Source organism: Colossoma macropomum, unplaced genomic scaffold (assembly GCF_904425465.1).
Source record: "Colossoma macropomum unplaced genomic scaffold, Colossoma_macropomum, whole genome shotgun sequence".
NCBI lineage: Eukaryota > Metazoa > Chordata > Actinopteri > Characiformes > Serrasalmidae > Colossoma > Colossoma macropomum.
Window position 1 is genome coordinate 15,545,014 of NW_023494805.1, and position 16,035 is coordinate 15,561,048.

At 38.2% G+C, this 16,035-nt stretch overlaps 1 protein-coding gene across 5 annotated transcripts in view; it reads left to right on the forward strand.

The window, feature by feature from the left end:
- Nucleotides 1-16,035, forward strand: part of kcnip4 (Kv channel interacting protein 4) — a 195,422-nt gene that overhangs the window by 49,877 nt on the left and 129,510 nt on the right. Inside the window, exon 1 of one of the 5 annotated variants that reach the window (XM_036597408.1) lies at nt 166-613. The exons of 3 other annotated variants lie outside the window; for them this stretch is intronic. In XM_036597408.1, the coding sequence (XP_036453301.1) occupies nt 529-613 (85 nt within the window). In that variant the 5' untranslated portion in view covers nt 166-528. Of the gene's footprint in view, nt 1-165; nt 614-1,535; nt 1,588-16,035 lie in introns of those variants that run through there. One more of the 5 variants, XM_036597412.1, reaches the window with a different exon arrangement.

The following is a 16,035-nucleotide window of genomic DNA, read 5'->3' on the forward strand; positions in this document are numbered from 1 at the left end:
CAACAATCACCTGTCACTGCTGATTCATGAGCTTAGACACTTTCACTGCTGCCACTCTTTCCCCACTGCTCTTCCCTGCCCCCCCCACCCCCCTCGCTCTCTGGTCCCGCCTCTCCAGCAGTGGTCAGGGGGAGGGTTAAAGCTCCACAGATGGTGCTGAGCCACACGAGCAGCCAGACTACTACCAAAGTGTGTGTGTGTGTGTGTGTGTGTATATGTGTGCGCATGAGAGCACAGTGTGTGAAAGCGTGTGACGGAGAGAGAGCTGAGGAGCCACGCGCTGCTTGAAGGCTTACAGATAGGTATAGCTAAGAGAGAGAGGAAAACTCAGCATCTTGGGGAAATATTTTTATGAGCTGATCCTCGTGAGCCGGCAGCCTCATCCTGCAGCGCCGTATGACCACGTCACCTCACACACTCATACACAGCTGCCGATCGCAGTTTCAGGAAGGGAAGTTATCTTTTAACGCGCAGCCCTCAGAGGATCCCAAGGCAGGAAGAGTCTCCAGCAAGTGACAACTCTCAGAAATGAGCTGCAGGAAGAGATGCAAGAGAGAATTCCTGAAGTTTGCCCAGTACCTCTTCAGACTCATCACCGGCACCCTTAATGCAGGTAAAGTTTGGAGCGGTTCCCTCACTAGCACTAGTGCAAGTTTGTACTGCGCACTTCAAGTTGTCATGCTTTTGAAGTGCTGATGCTGGTTTGCCATGAGCAAATATTGTGAAATGTATTGAAAAGTAGTGATTTGGCTTGAACAAGCAACTTACCTTATTAAGCAATATGCACAGTAGCTCATCTACAGTATGTTCAAGAACTGATTGTTAACCTAATTTAAAATATTCACTGTTGTAACAAATCTCCAAGATGGTACTTTTATAGGAGAAAGAAAAACCCTTAAAGTATGTTGTTATAATTCGTCATTTCTATTGGTCTATTTATCGTGAAAGGTTTAAACAATTTAAAAGAGCTGGTTTTGATGACAGTGACATTATGCTTCTCCTTGAGCTTATATATTTGCTTATCTTAGGTTGATACAGTGCAGCATACAGTTCAGAGCCTGCAGGCAGTCTCAAACATGATTTTGACCTTCATTACCAAGCCCCTCTATCCTAATCTCTTTAATTAGGTCAATTAATGTCAATGATTAAATTATTATAATGAGGTAAACAGGTTTGACTCATCCTTTGCCAAATCTAAACTAATATGAACTGATATGACTGCAGTGTATTCAGACATGTTTGTGGATACAGTGCTAGAGTCCTTCAAACATTTTGTCACTGGTTATGGTCCTGGCCTTTAGCCTTTACTCTGTGATATACTGTAAATGTTGGTTCCAGTGTTTGAACAGTATAGCACATTTCAAAGATTTACAGGCTTGGTGCATAATTGCTAAAATAAATCAATGATCGTGTAGTGGGCAAGTTGACCTTGGCGCAGCTTTCACCTCTCAAGGAACTGGAAAACTGTGAAAGAATTGGTTTCATTGACTGTTGCTTCATGTGAAGTGAACAAGAAGAAGAAGAAATTGGTTGAAGCTGATGCTTGCTGTGCTGGTCAGTAAAGTGGTCAGAACCTCTTTATGAAAGGTGAAGTAACTATTGCAGTTTTTTTCTCTGTCCTCACTGTATTTCAGTCAGACTTTGGTGGTAGAATTGGCTATTGCATCAGCATCTTGTGCTGGTGTATAAATTTGGACTACTTCAGTGGATGGGGTGCTAATGAGTACATGGGATTAAATTAGGTTTGGCCAGATTATATTGGATTTCTGGAGATTATACCACAACAGGCTCTCTATCAGACTAGTGCAACAGCAGAATGCACAGAAAACCATATTACAACCATTGTGTCTGTGTTTGTCTCTTCTTCTTCTTTGCAGTCAATATTGCGTATCCCAAAAAAAACAAAAACACTAGTATCTGTAAAATAGTACCTGTACAGGAAAATACAAAAATGCTCCTTATTCTTAATATAAATTGGTGTTAAGATGTTATATTCCAAGTGTTTTGGAGAATTTCTGTTGGCCCAGACGTCATAAAATGTTCACTCATTGTAAAGGACAGCTGCTGTTTTCAAATAGTGTAGAAAAATCGAAGAAAATGTAGAAATTTATTTATTTGTTTGTTTATTTAATTTTGACAGTGACAGTGTCTTTTTGGCACCTGTATGTGGAGTATATGGGTATACAATGTGTAATTTGATGCATTGCACTGAGATAGGAACTTATTTACAGACTTTTTGGTTCTTGTTTCACAATATGACACTAATTCTACTTATTTATTTGTTATTGTAGATTTTTATTTCCCCTTGACTTTTTATTTTTTTTTAATTCTATAAAGAGAACATATAATGTAATAATCCTCTGGTTGAGTGGGCAGATACACAAAGGTATGCAAAGGAGCGTGGGTGTTTTGACTCTGAGAACTTCAGAATATTGATGGCAAAGACTGACGTTCATTGCTTCTTCATTCATCATTGGTTCTCAGATGATTGATAAGGTGTGTAAAAGCCTGCCATTGACATATCTCTTTAAAGCTGGACCCCTGTAGTAATGCATAACATAATGGATGAAAGCGATTGCTGGAATGACTTCAGCACTGGCTGCAGGTTAATTTAAATGTAAGTCAGACCTTTGTAGGCGGTTATGTGCAGTATTTGATTATCACTGGATATGCTTGAGACTTTTTGCTTGATGTCCCTTGCTTGATTTGGAGGTCACAGGTCATTTCATCGTATGCAGCTGGAAAATTTTAAATGATCTGTTTAAAAACAGGGTAAAGCTTTGTTTAAAGGTTGGGTACATAATGGTTTAAAAGCAAAGCATAAAGGTTAAATAACATTATAACAATATTTTATGAAGTAAATTACATTGTATTGACAAGCACTTTTATACTTAAGTGATGGACATTTGTTTAATTTATGAAGCATTATTGCCAAGTAATGGAAACATAGTTAAGGCTACATTAATAGTTGGAGCCTGGGGCTTAATTTACAGAAAATAATCATGTTTCAGTCACAATATTTGTTAGAAATGATGCCCTCAAACTAAAGTAATACAAGAAAATATGTGTAAGTTATGTATAATGTGTACATATCCTGTAATGACTGTTATGACTTTAGTGTGAGGGCATCATCTTTCTTAGAACTATTATGGTGTTCTTAACTTGGCGTCTTCCTTCCATTACTTAGAAAAGATGCTTCATAATAATGTTATAGACCATTGTCAGTTACTTTAATATAAGGGCTTATGTCAATATAATGTTTATTTTAAAAAACTTATCTAGTGAATACTGACAGGCTGTTCACAAATTCTCAAGTATCTCTTTAAATGTTATTAGATGCTTATATGTATAATCATTTAAAATCATTTAAAAAAATGGATTAAATTTGGAATATTTTTGTCATAGTCAAAGTTCTTCTGTTTAAATAATGCTGAAGTATTGTTTTTCTTAAGTGTCTTTTTTTCATATATATAGCTTTTGTTTGTCTGTTTTGTTGGAATTCTTGGGTGCAATACAATAATGGGTTTTTAATGTTCTCTTACTTTTATCTACTGTCTCATTAATGTTCATAGAACTGCAGTATTTATTCTGAGAACACACAGTTTATAACAGTTGTATAGATTTCAGGTGGTGTAAAAGGCTAGTGTCTTTTCCAGGGGTGCTGTCCATTATCTTTCTAGTGGGTAATTTACTTTGAACAGGATTTAAAAGAATCAGTAATCTGATTTAGCTCCTTATTGATTGCAGGCCTCTGGTTTGCCAATCAAAACCAGCAGGTATCAATAATAAATAAGTACCACTGGAGTGAGCAGCCCTATTGCTGTTTGGAGCAAGCCCAAAGTTGTTTTTATTGCTGAGTCACTGAAACTGAATGTTGCTATTGACAGCCAGACTCCCCAAGAGCCAGTCAGAGTATTGCCAAACTAATATCGCCTGCCTCCCTGCCTTATGCTGAGATTGATGTTGAGGATCTCACACTCCAGAGAAGTGAACATTTTTTTTAAACAGGTGAAGAAAGTCTGATGTAATATTGTACAAACCAAAAGTCAAAATAATAGGAATAAGATTGTTTGTATGCTTTTAGTTTGTGTGAAAATGACAGTTTTGTTAAGCACTTCCCACTTTTTAGCATTTAGCTCCTTTTAATCATGCAGAACACAACTGTAACTTCATTTGCCCAATGCAGCCTTTTGCTGGGAATGAGTAGGACTTCAAAGGCATATGTTGATGAATGACTTTCGTTTAGCATTTAGAATGATTGATTGATTGATGCGAGTTTTATAATAATTACTACATGGATTTGAAACATAAAAATCTTCTCTCTAGCTCCTTTAACATGCATGTAGTCTTTTCATCCTGTTTTTTTTTCTTAGTAAGATCCCAGATAGTTTGAAAAAATAAATAACAGTCGTTAAATAACACCAACAGTTATGGGATTTTTATTCCTGTCCATGCATTTTCCTACTGAATAGCAGTGTTTTCATCTTCTTTCGATTCTACTGGTTTCTCTTTGGAGAAAGCCTAAAATGCCTTGTCCACTTTTGTAAAATATTTTTGTTGAAGCTAGGCTTGTGCCCTGTGACAGTTAAGTTACCACAGAAGTACTTAGACTGTCTGATGTATAATGCACGCTAAAATCACCATAGCTCCCAGAAACTTACCTCTCACAGAGAACTTAAACTGGCTCTGGTCCATGCACTGTCCGATGGCAAAACAAACGACTGTTTCAAGATAAATGCTAGTAGCAAGCTGTTGCATCTACTCAACAGTAAGCCTTTCAAAGTGAGGTATAGGCCTAGTGGCTGAATCAGCAATCATTCCTGATATACTGTTTCACAAGTTATTCCTAAATTGTGTTTGAGCTCTTTGGTAGCAAGTAAACAAAATATCCTTGTGCATTTGCCAACCAGCACTCCATGTTTATCACGCACATCAAGCTGCACAGTCTGTAATTGTTTTGGATGTCTGTCAGACAGCCCTTTCCTATTGAGGTTCTCAAAATCTACCTGGTCTGGCTTACAAGCCTGTATTTGAGCGTAGTCTGATACAGCTTTCAGTTGCAACTGGTTTCATTTCATGTAGTATTTCCACAGTGATAAAGTACTTAGGTCATTGTGTTTAGCAGAAAAAACGATTTCTAGTTGATTAGCCTATGCAGCCTCTATTATATGATAGTTTGCATTATATGCCATCCGGTTCCAAACACCAGACGAATCACCTTCAGGTCTCAGGGAAAACACCTGAGCAAAAACATGTCTCACCTCTTGTACATCAGGCAAAATAAGCCATTGACTTAATAGAAGAAGATATCAGGCTAAGCAACAAACTGTCAGATGTTAACAGTTGTGGCGTTCGCAGTTCTCTTCTTTTTATTACTAGATAAAAAACAATTTGTGGACAAATGATGGCATCAAACTACAACCACAACTCTTAATGAATTCTTTTGAATGCATTTGTTATTTTGTCAACATAATAATCATCTAATTGCATGGAAAATGCTAAAGAACCTTTTGTAATGTGGGTTGCGGATCCCTATGAGTGGATCACTCTGACTTTGCAGTTGGGTTGAAAGAAAATTCAAAAAGAACTCTGTCAGAACTTGGTGAAAGACATGTCTTTCGAGAATGTAAAGTGAATTATCTACTTTTGTTATAATATTTTCATCAGCATAATGTTGATTTTTGTATTTTTGAGACCAAAACCTCAAGCAGGACCTTCTTTTTTTAGCTTTTGCCTGTGGTGTTAATGAGTAAAAATGTCATCCGAAAAAACCCTTGAAATCCCTTGTTTACTGATTCACAGCAGTGCACAGACAGCATGTTCTTTTTTTCTCCTGACTAAGTAATGCTGCTACTTTTAGTTTTAACAAAAAATCTTACGTAGTGCTGTTTTAAGCTTCAACTGGTACTCCATTACTGTGTTCATTCTTACACCCACAGCAGTGTCAGTGTATCATTGCAAAATTACAGGACAAAAAGGTAAAACCACGGACCCAACCCACCCCCCACCCCCCAATGCGGATTAACCATTTACTGTCGTTATTTTCCACATGGTTATGCAAAAGGATGACTCTGTTATAGGCACAGTTTGGATGAGGCTGTGGTAGGTGGCGTCTTTGATTTGTCTTACACAAAGTTTACGTTTTTCATGCAAAGGTCTTAGACTTGGCCCATTTCTCAGTGCTGTATTCAGATCATTTATGCTCTTCAAAAGATGTGTAATACCATTTACTATGTTGCATGTAATTCTTTCCTTCAGGATTTGCTTAAAATGTCTAAGGTTGTGCTCCTTTAAAGCAGCATGTATCTTTGTGCATTTTAGTCATTTCCACAGCAAGCACCTTTATGAGCTTATGGCCATCATACTTTAGCTTCTGTGTATTATATCTGAGGTGTTTCAGGATGATATGTTAAAATACTTGGCACAGATTCTGGAATATAGTCTGTCTTTTGTCTTACCTAAGAAAAGAAACTAAATTTGACATGATGTTTCTAACTGGCTATAAGCAACCAGAAACACATTCCATTTGCTTGACTTTTATCCCCTCAAACAAAGCTCTGATGTCCATAATGATTAGCAAACAGCTTTGCGCATAGCTATCAATAGACAATCAGTTGTGATTTGATTTTGCCTGTCAGTGCAGTGGTCTGTAGACGGAGATTTGAAGTCATTACTTGCAAGACCAATAATCTCTTACACCAACAGAGATAACTAAGAAGGGAGGGTACTATACTCTTTCTTTCTGCCCGAGGACTCTTTGGCATTATCAGGATGATGACCTGCCCAAACCTTTCCTTTCAATGAACTGCAATTTAAGGAGCTTAGCACTGTATATATTTCAGTCTGTATTAATATTTCACTAAGAAATGCTGGCTTTGACCCCTGCTCTGTGTGTGTGGAGTTGAACTGTTGAGCAGGGGGATATGTTGGTGGTGTGAAAGCATAGATCTGACTGACCGTGTTAGCTGTCTGTGTTTTATGTGGAGCCTGCGACACAAGCCGTCTTGATTTCCTCTCTTTGGTTTCCTGACAGCTATTACCAGGTCATGTTCCAGTCATCCTTACGAGACAGTCCACATAATCCCTCATCAAACACTGAATATTTAATCCAAGGTAGTAGCTTGTTTGGGCCTGAGCACATCCTACCTGTTCCGTCTGGATGAAGCAGACTCACAGATGAGCTGTGATTATACAGTCATGTTAAGTTGTCCTCGAGATGGTCTCATGGTAGTCTAAGGAAATTTAATATCCCTGTTTTTAAATGAGACATCTGAGCATGTTATCATTTTGTAGTCTCTTGTCTACTGTGTTTAACTGTGGGAACCACAGTTTATGATCAAAACTAGCCATCTGGACACATCATCTCTCTGCTGCTCCAAATATCATTGTTATTTGAAGTATAAGATAATCAAAATGGTATAGTTGCTACTTACTTCAAGCAAGCTCCTGTGCATTTACTTGATATATTAAGATACCTTGTTTATAGCTGCAAGCATTGTAAAATGTAATGGTCAAGTAGCTTTGGTATAAGAAGGCTACAATTAGAGTAGCTGGTGTTATTAGGGATGCACCAATGTTGGAATTGTGGAATGTGCAGATGTTTTCCATGTACATATCCCATGCTGATAGAAAGACATTTATAAAATGTGAGAATTGGGTCTAGGTCCACCTGGATTAGCATTATAGTGTGTGATTTATTTATTTTTAGAGGGTTTATAAATTAATAGAATTAATATAATACAGATGTTTTGGCACAGTAACCCAGCATTGCCAATCAAATAAATACGTCATCAAATATTGGCCAAACATCTCTCCGTAGAAGTACAGCATTAGTTTGAATGTAGCAATATTTAACTACTTAAGACTATGTAATGATCATGAAATTCAAAGGTTCCAATGACGTTCAAGGGAAACTGTATATATTACAGAAAGTCTTATTGCCTTTGAAAAATTATTTACCACATAGTATGATGTGGTGATTTTTAATATCATTCAGATTTCCCAGATAAAAACAGCTTAGTCCCAGAGTTCTTATTTGGGAATGTCACAGACTACAAAGTGGTATGATTTCAAAATTCTGTTGTTGACAACTCCCAGGATAAATCAGTCATTTGTCCTTGAAAATCCTGGTGTTGTCCAAGTCCAAGCCAGAACACGCCACCAAATGCCTTTTCTCCAGAGACAGCAGAGAGAGCAGGCCAGTATCACCATATCATATTCCTAAAGTAGCCCTTCTCACTTTCACATTTAAAGAGTTTTTTTCTGACCAGTGTTAAGCAGGCCTTCTTGGCTAATCACCAAATGGTATTATCTGCTCCGATACTATCTATCTGTACCTTCAGACACTTCGACAAGTCTTATGGCAAATATAATTAGTTAAATGGTGATATGTTTTGATTTTGATAACACATCTTAAGAAATGCATATATACTCTACAAGTCCCAGCACGAGAAATTTACTGCGAACTCTAGCTCATTGTGCCTGGTTTAGTGCGTCAGTAGCGTTCACCATTGGCTTTGGCTTCCGCTTCAGCTTGCGGCCTCATGAGCAGCTGCCTCTACAAGATATCAGTCTCTGATGTGATCGCTAGCACTTTGACCTTTAGCTTTGGCCCCTGTACCACAGCTCGCTGCCCTTGGCATCCTGAGCCAAGCGAGATGAGCCTGTAACCTTTCTTACATCCTGCCGTGACTGAAGGCATAATGCTCTGGCTCTTTGTCAGCAGAGGTGTCCTTAGCCTCATTGAGTTACATGTCTATTGTGTCAGTCAGACTGGCTGGCATTCTCTTTGATGGCTGACTGGACTGATGCCAGGTTACTGCCACCCTCAGCAGTTCTGGAACCAGGCAAGACTGGAACACAGTGAACTGAAGGCTTCAAAGACCCAGCTTTCCCTTTTCGTTATGCTAATAGCTAACCAAAGATAAAGGAACAAGCTTTTTGCTCATTGTGTTCAGCTCCCACTGTCTGCATCTTCTTTCCCCCTTTTTTTGCCAAAAAATAACCCTCCACTTCAGGTGTTATTTCAAACTCAGCCCATTGGCATGCATTGTTGTTGTTCTGATGTTTCAGCAGAGAGGCTAAATGCACATTGAATAATTAGTTAGATGCATCATGAATAATTAGATAATGATGATGCTGTTAAGGTGATGTGATGATGTTAATGTTACCCTCAGGGTTTTGAGACATTACAGATTTCCTTTCTCAGGGATCTGCAGACTTGTTACTGTGATACATGCTATATTCAAACACTTGTCAAAATCTTCTGCTGATTAATAGATTTTCGTAGATGAAACATCTGCTGACATCCATGAGTGGTACATGGTTTCCATGAGGATGACAAGCCAAATATGCAGAAAGGAGAATTAAACCTGTAATGAAACGACAGCGGTGGTGACAACAGTATCTGTCAGCATATCGGCTCTCAGTTGTCATCTATTCAATAGGAAACGCATTTTTGGTAGAGCAGATAAGATGGTATTTAGTTATGATACTACAATTAACAGATTTCACACCTGTGCTTATTTGAAAGATTTTATATTACAGTAGAGTCTGTGTCTGTATTCTTTCCACATAATGGCTTTCCTGCTGCAAACGTGCTGGCAGTCATTCTGAAGATTACCCCACAAAAGAATATCAAGGCTGAATGGAATAGATTCTTCCAGGCTTTTTCAGAATTTGAAACATTGGCTGCAATGCAATCATCTGAGCCTTGTCTGGACCTCAGGGAGCCCAGTGCTCTTATTGTTTTTCTGCCATTTGATTCAGCCTGCAGCTTCCAGTCAGCCCAGTTCATTCGATCCCATTTCAACCCCTCCAGCAAGTACAATCAGTTTTCTCATTTGCGCTAATGTTTGTAAATGAGAACCTCCTCAGTCTAGAAAATGGGTGGGTATTTTTGGAAGGGCCCTTTTTTTGGTCTACGAGTGCATTGTACAGGGTTTCACCTTTAACACTTCAATGTCTGGAGTTTTTGTCATAATTACATGGTCACATGCTAAATTACATCTGCTTTTAAAATAGAAACTATATAGAGTCTTTGCTTCTCCTTGTTTAATATCAAAAAATGCAAGAAAAACGTCATCTTTTTTAAAGAGGACTTCTTCTTTTCCATTTAATTCAAATGATAAAATATCTTCCCTTTTACTTGAGATACGAGAGAAGTAAATACTAAAAGACTAGGTTTTTGCTTTTGTAACCATCAGTGATTACTATGAAGTGTCTAGGATACCATTGTATCTATTAGAGTGTATATTAAATACTTTAGGGCCATCACACACAAAAGAACAGCTATTTCTGTATTTACTTGTATTGTGCTCTTTGCCATCAGTAAAGTGATTTCTCTTATGTTATGTTTAATATGGTTAAAATGCAGATTTGTGCAGTGGTAGTTAGGGCAGGTTGGAAAGCTGAATCTTGCTCCACTGCTTATTTTGGGTAATGGCTTTTGGAACTCCAAACGGTTGGACTGAGGGCAGTCAGCATTTGGTGGAGATGGTAGTGTGTGCTCAGTCAGCTTGAAAATGGCTTGCCCTTTATTTGTCTGAGTGTGTTCTGTTGAAGCCTTTTTCATTTTGTCATTTCATTAGTCATCTGCCACAGCCATGCCATTTCCACCCACCTCAACCCCTGTATATCAGCACACTCTCAAATGAACATTACATTACACTTAAATTGCTTCACGTTTTTCTTCTCTTTTTAAGGTTGTTCAGTTTCTGGAGTTTGTATTTCTGTTACCAGTGTTCACAGCCTATACTCTGAACTTTTTTGCACAAGCTGTAACTGTACCTCACCTGGAATTCTTGAGTTTTCTGTTGCTCTTGCCTTTTATGTCATGGAGGGTGAGGGCTACCATGTGCATCCTCCGAGAAACATGAAGCCTCCGCATCTTTTTAAATTTCTACTAATGCGACATCATTGGACAGCTCACTGCGCTTGGAGGAGAATGTTAATTGCCAATTCTTTTGTATTGGCCAACATGCGCCCGTGTTGGTTTGCTCATGCTGAGTGATTCGGGGAGATCTGGTGACGACAGCGCCAATACTTACAAACGTTTGAGTGCTTAAAATGAGTTTTGAGTGCTTTATGATAATTTGATACATGTTCAATGTTGTGATTTATTTAAAATAATATAATGCATTTTGCATTTATCAAAAATACCATCCTGATCCACATACTATGTAGCAATGTGGAAAACATTAGTCATGTCATGTTACAGTAGTCACCACATTAACAAATTTATGAATACGTCTAAAATTGACTACAACACCAGTGCAAACTTTTGAGGCACTTGCCATTTGAGATCTAAGTTGAGTTCACATTTACTTACTGTGTCTAAATGTCAATGGCATTTTGTAAACAGTTTGGATGTACACTGAAGGCAAAGTGTTTGGTGTTAAAGTAGATTTCTGTTGTAGCCATGTTCCATATTGGTGCAGTGCCAGGTACAGAGTTGAAGTGTTTCTGGCTGTAACACTGAGGAGTGAGGTAGTGGGGAGGGGTGGTGGCATGGATGTGGAGGAGTCCACTAACATTCACTGTTGCACCATGACTAATTCACATTTACAGTATGTGTATATCTCTTATTACAACAGTCATTTTTTCAAAGCAACTTTCCAGAAATGTGGGTGTAGCCCCCTAATGAGCATCACTGAGGGTCACAGTGTCAGGAAAACGCTAACCTCACAGCAAAACACTACAAGGACCACAAGAGAGCCCATCCTCCTCTAGATTGTAGTGTACAGTGAAATTGCAATAAAGTAAATAAATTACTGTAAACATTCTACATTGGTATTCAGATCAGGCAGAGGCGAGATCAGTGAGAGAAACCCATTGCTAATGATATTCCTTCTCTGGCCAAGAGGTAGAAAAGTGCTTTGCAAATGAAGACACAGGTAGACACATTCTGAGCATTCTTCCTGTGTTGTTTTGTGTCAAAAGCACATTTTTTCTGTATCATTCTAAATAACAACAAAACAAACTAGAATTAGCAAAAAACCTTTAGAATACAATTCACACATGACATTCAGGTTCCTCTGGTAAATATTTAAAATTGGAGCTCAATCTGATATTTTGACAGTTCTATGGCTCTACCCATGAAAGCCACAACTTAAGAGGGAATTCAGTATTGCACATTTGCTAGAATGAGTTTTTTGCTTCTTTTTTTTCTTTATTTTGCAGAACTGTTGTATAAAAGCAGAATAACACTTGAGATTGCATCACAAATAACATCGGTGGCAGGGCAGTGCTTTCTGCATGGCCAAGTAAGACTAACTGTGCCTGTAATGAAACTTGTAAATAAACAGATATGCAAAAAAGGACATCTGCAGTACGTTTATCACATTATTGCCTACACTTTGGCCAAAAGAGTTTTCCTTTTTGATTTGCTTAGTGTCATTATTTGTATGTTAGTGATTAAAAAAATGGCAATTTCATGAGTGGGTTTTGGACTGTGTAAGGTAGGCCTGTCATAATTATCACAATCATCTGATTGCAGTTATTGGAACTGATTGCAATTATTGTTTACTTATTTCACAACAGATATGAAATGGGCGCATTTATCAGTTGGGTTGGGACAAATACCCATCAATAAAAGCAGAAAATGCATTCTTTGAGACACATTAAGGGTCTTCCCAAAATAGCTAAAGTTGTAACTTCTGACTAGTGGCGCAATTTACGTGACAGTGGTGAATAATGTATGTATGTTTGTTTATTTAGTGTTTAACATCTCTAGAGGGCAGCAGTGAGTAACATATGTTTGTTTCTCTGATTAACATCTTTAGAGGGCAGCAGTGACCTTTGTTTGTTTTAATAGTTAACACCTTTAGAGGCCAACCGTGAAAAAGCTTTTTGTTTGTTTGATTTTGGTTGCCATCTTTAGAGGGTGGTGGTGAGGTAATATTTGTTTATTTGAGCTTCATTTGTTGTCAGCTATGAAGTATCAACTAGAAACCAGGATAGATAATCAGCTAATTTGAGCACTTAACATAAGTTGTTAATTGCAATCATTTATATGGTAGTTGTCAGCTAAAGTTTCGTGATTGTGACAGTCCTGGTGCAAAGCTGAAATTTTATTATAGCAGATATGAATTTGAGGGCTTTGAGGCCACTTAAGCTGCATCTGGGTGGCAGTAGTTAGAGGGTCAGTGTGGTCAACATGCAGAGCCTGGTCGTGCAGTCAGGAAATGTGAGTGCTCTCTAGTGCTGGTATTGCATTCACCCTCTGCTGCATTCTGTACATTATAGAAATGATTTCCTCCTCAGAGAGGGACATCAGTCAATTTTGTTTACTGTTGATTGTTTCCTGTATTGCCCACAAAACAATATTTACCCTCCCCAGAGGCTTTTAGAACTTATGTGAATTAGTCTCAAAAGCCGAGCAATGCCTTTCAGATTTAGCATCATGCAAAGGTCTTTCTGCAGGGAATACAATAATAAGTCATGCTTTTCCAAACTGTGAGTACAGCATCTTTCTGTTTACGGAATTTAAAGGAATTAATTTTAAATGCTATAATTCTGTTTGTCCCAAGTTCATCCACGACTGTTCATACAAAATAATAATGAAATAACAATGTGAGTGTGTGGTGGGGTTGGGATTTCGTTATTTTGATAAATTAAGTCACCATCTTTTTGTCTTATTAAAAGAGGTCAAATAAGAGGCTCTGAAGTGCTGTAGCTTTTTAAGGCTTCACTCTATTTTCTGGAAATTGCAAAGAGTATACCTGGCACTTACTGCTGCAGGCTTTATGATAGTAATATTGAACCTACATGTGTGAGGTGTGGGGTTTTCACATGTCCCCCTCACTTTTAAAATGGATGCTATCCCTTTGGTGTTACTTACCAAAGGTTGCAAAGGAGAAAGTGTGTGGCCTGAAATCTGGCAAAACTAGGCTTACCTAGTCTTGTTTATAGAATCCTCTGATAACCTTGGTGATCCTGTTGATACTCTGTAAAGTTAGATCCAACCTTATGCATTGACATAGGAATGTGACTCTCCTTATTAGCCCTTAAATTGTCATTACGCTTTAGTTTATGAAGCATAAGTTGCATGCAATAACTGTTTAGGTTATAGTATGGCTCAGTTTATAAGGCGATGTTCAGTAGCAGATGGTTGAAACTAATCAGTATTGTCAGAGGAGTGTGAAGAGATCGAAACACTGCTGCACAGCAGCTTCAGTGTGAACATTCTTTTCATAGGCAGATGGAGTGCACCCCTATTGTAAAGCAATTACCATCTCTGCTAGGTGCTGTCATAGTGTATCCATCACTTGTATCCACCAATTGAATTAAAATCTCTTCAGAACTGAATTGTGCGCTTTAATTGAGAAAAATATAGGAACACACACACACACACACACACACACACACACACACAGTGCTGTGTAAAAAAGAAAAGTATTTGCTCCGTTCCCAGTTTCTTCTACTTTTGCATGTCACAATGAATGTTTCAGATCATCAAACTACTTCTAATATTAGAGAAAGACAACCAAATTAAACCCAAAATTTCCCTTTTTTTTAAATTTTCATTTATTAAAGGAAAAATGCAGTACAGCCTTACCTTGCCCTATGTGAAAAACTAATTGACCCCTTAGCTACTATGTCTAAACATCACTTAAATAGAACCTGTTTGGCAACGTGAAGCAGGCTATAAGGCCACAGTGAGCAGCATGCCAATTTCTGAAAAGTTTCAAATCCAGATGTGAAACAAAGTTATGGACATCTACCAGTCTGGAATCGGTTACAAAGCCACTGCTAAGGCTCTGGGACTCCAGTGAACCGCAGCGAGAGCCATTATTCACAAGAGTGCATTGACAACACATCTATGAGGTCACAGAAGAACAGAAACGAACAACTAAAGAACTGCAGGCCTCACTTGCCTCAGATAAGGTCAGTGTGAACAATTCCACAATAAGACGGACACTAGGCAAAAATGGCATCCATGGGAGAGTTGCAAAGCACAAACCGCTGCTGACCAAAGGAGTCATCTTGCATTTGCCAAAAAAACATGTGACAACCAAGACTTTTTGGATATTATTGTGTGGACTGATGAGTCAGAGGTGGACCTTTTTGGAAAAGATGGGTCCCGTTACATCTGGTATAAAGCTAACACCATATTCCACCATAAGAACATCATACCAGCAGTCAAACATGGTGGTGGTAGTGTGATGGTCTGGGGCTGCTTTGCTTCTGCAGGACCTGGACATCTTGTCATAATTGATGGAACCATGAATTCGAATCTAATTAAATCACTTTTGAATTCTGCTGTCTATCAGAAAATCCTGATCGAGAATGTCTGCCCGTCAGTTTGTAACCTAAAGCTCAAGCGCAGTTGGGTTATGCAGCAGCACAATGATGTGAAGCACACCAGCAAGTCCACCTCTGAATGGCTCAAAAGAAACAAAATTAAGGTTTTTGAGTGGCCAAGTCAAAGTCCTAACTTGATTTCTATTGAGATGCTGTGGCAAGACCTTAAATGGGCAGTTCATGCCCGAAAACCCTCAAATGTAGCCGAATTATAACAATTCTGCAAAGAGGAGTGGGCCAGAATTCCTCCACAATGATGTAAGATACTCATTGCATGTTATCGCACGCATGTGATTGCAGTTGTTACTGCTAAGGGTGGCACAACTAGTTATTAGGTTTAGGGGCAATTACTTTTTCACATGCATGATGTTTTGAATAACTCTTTATCTTCACTAAATGTAATGATCATTTAAAATCTGCATTTTGTGTTTATTCATGTTGTCTATCTTATATTAAAATTAGGTGGATGATCTGAAGCAGTTAAATATGACAAATTAGCAAAAACAGAAGAAATCAGGTGAGGGACAAATACTTATTCACAGCACTATGTGTTCTACATAGTCTAACCACCCTGTATGTCTTGCTACACTTCAATTCCTCATTCTCTTAACCAGGTAACTCATAAGTTTCGTACTGGTCACTGAAAAATAAGTGAATAACTGATTAATACACACTTACCAAATGGAACCAAAAAGTTCTTTGAAGCAATGCCATAGAAGAACCACTGTTGGT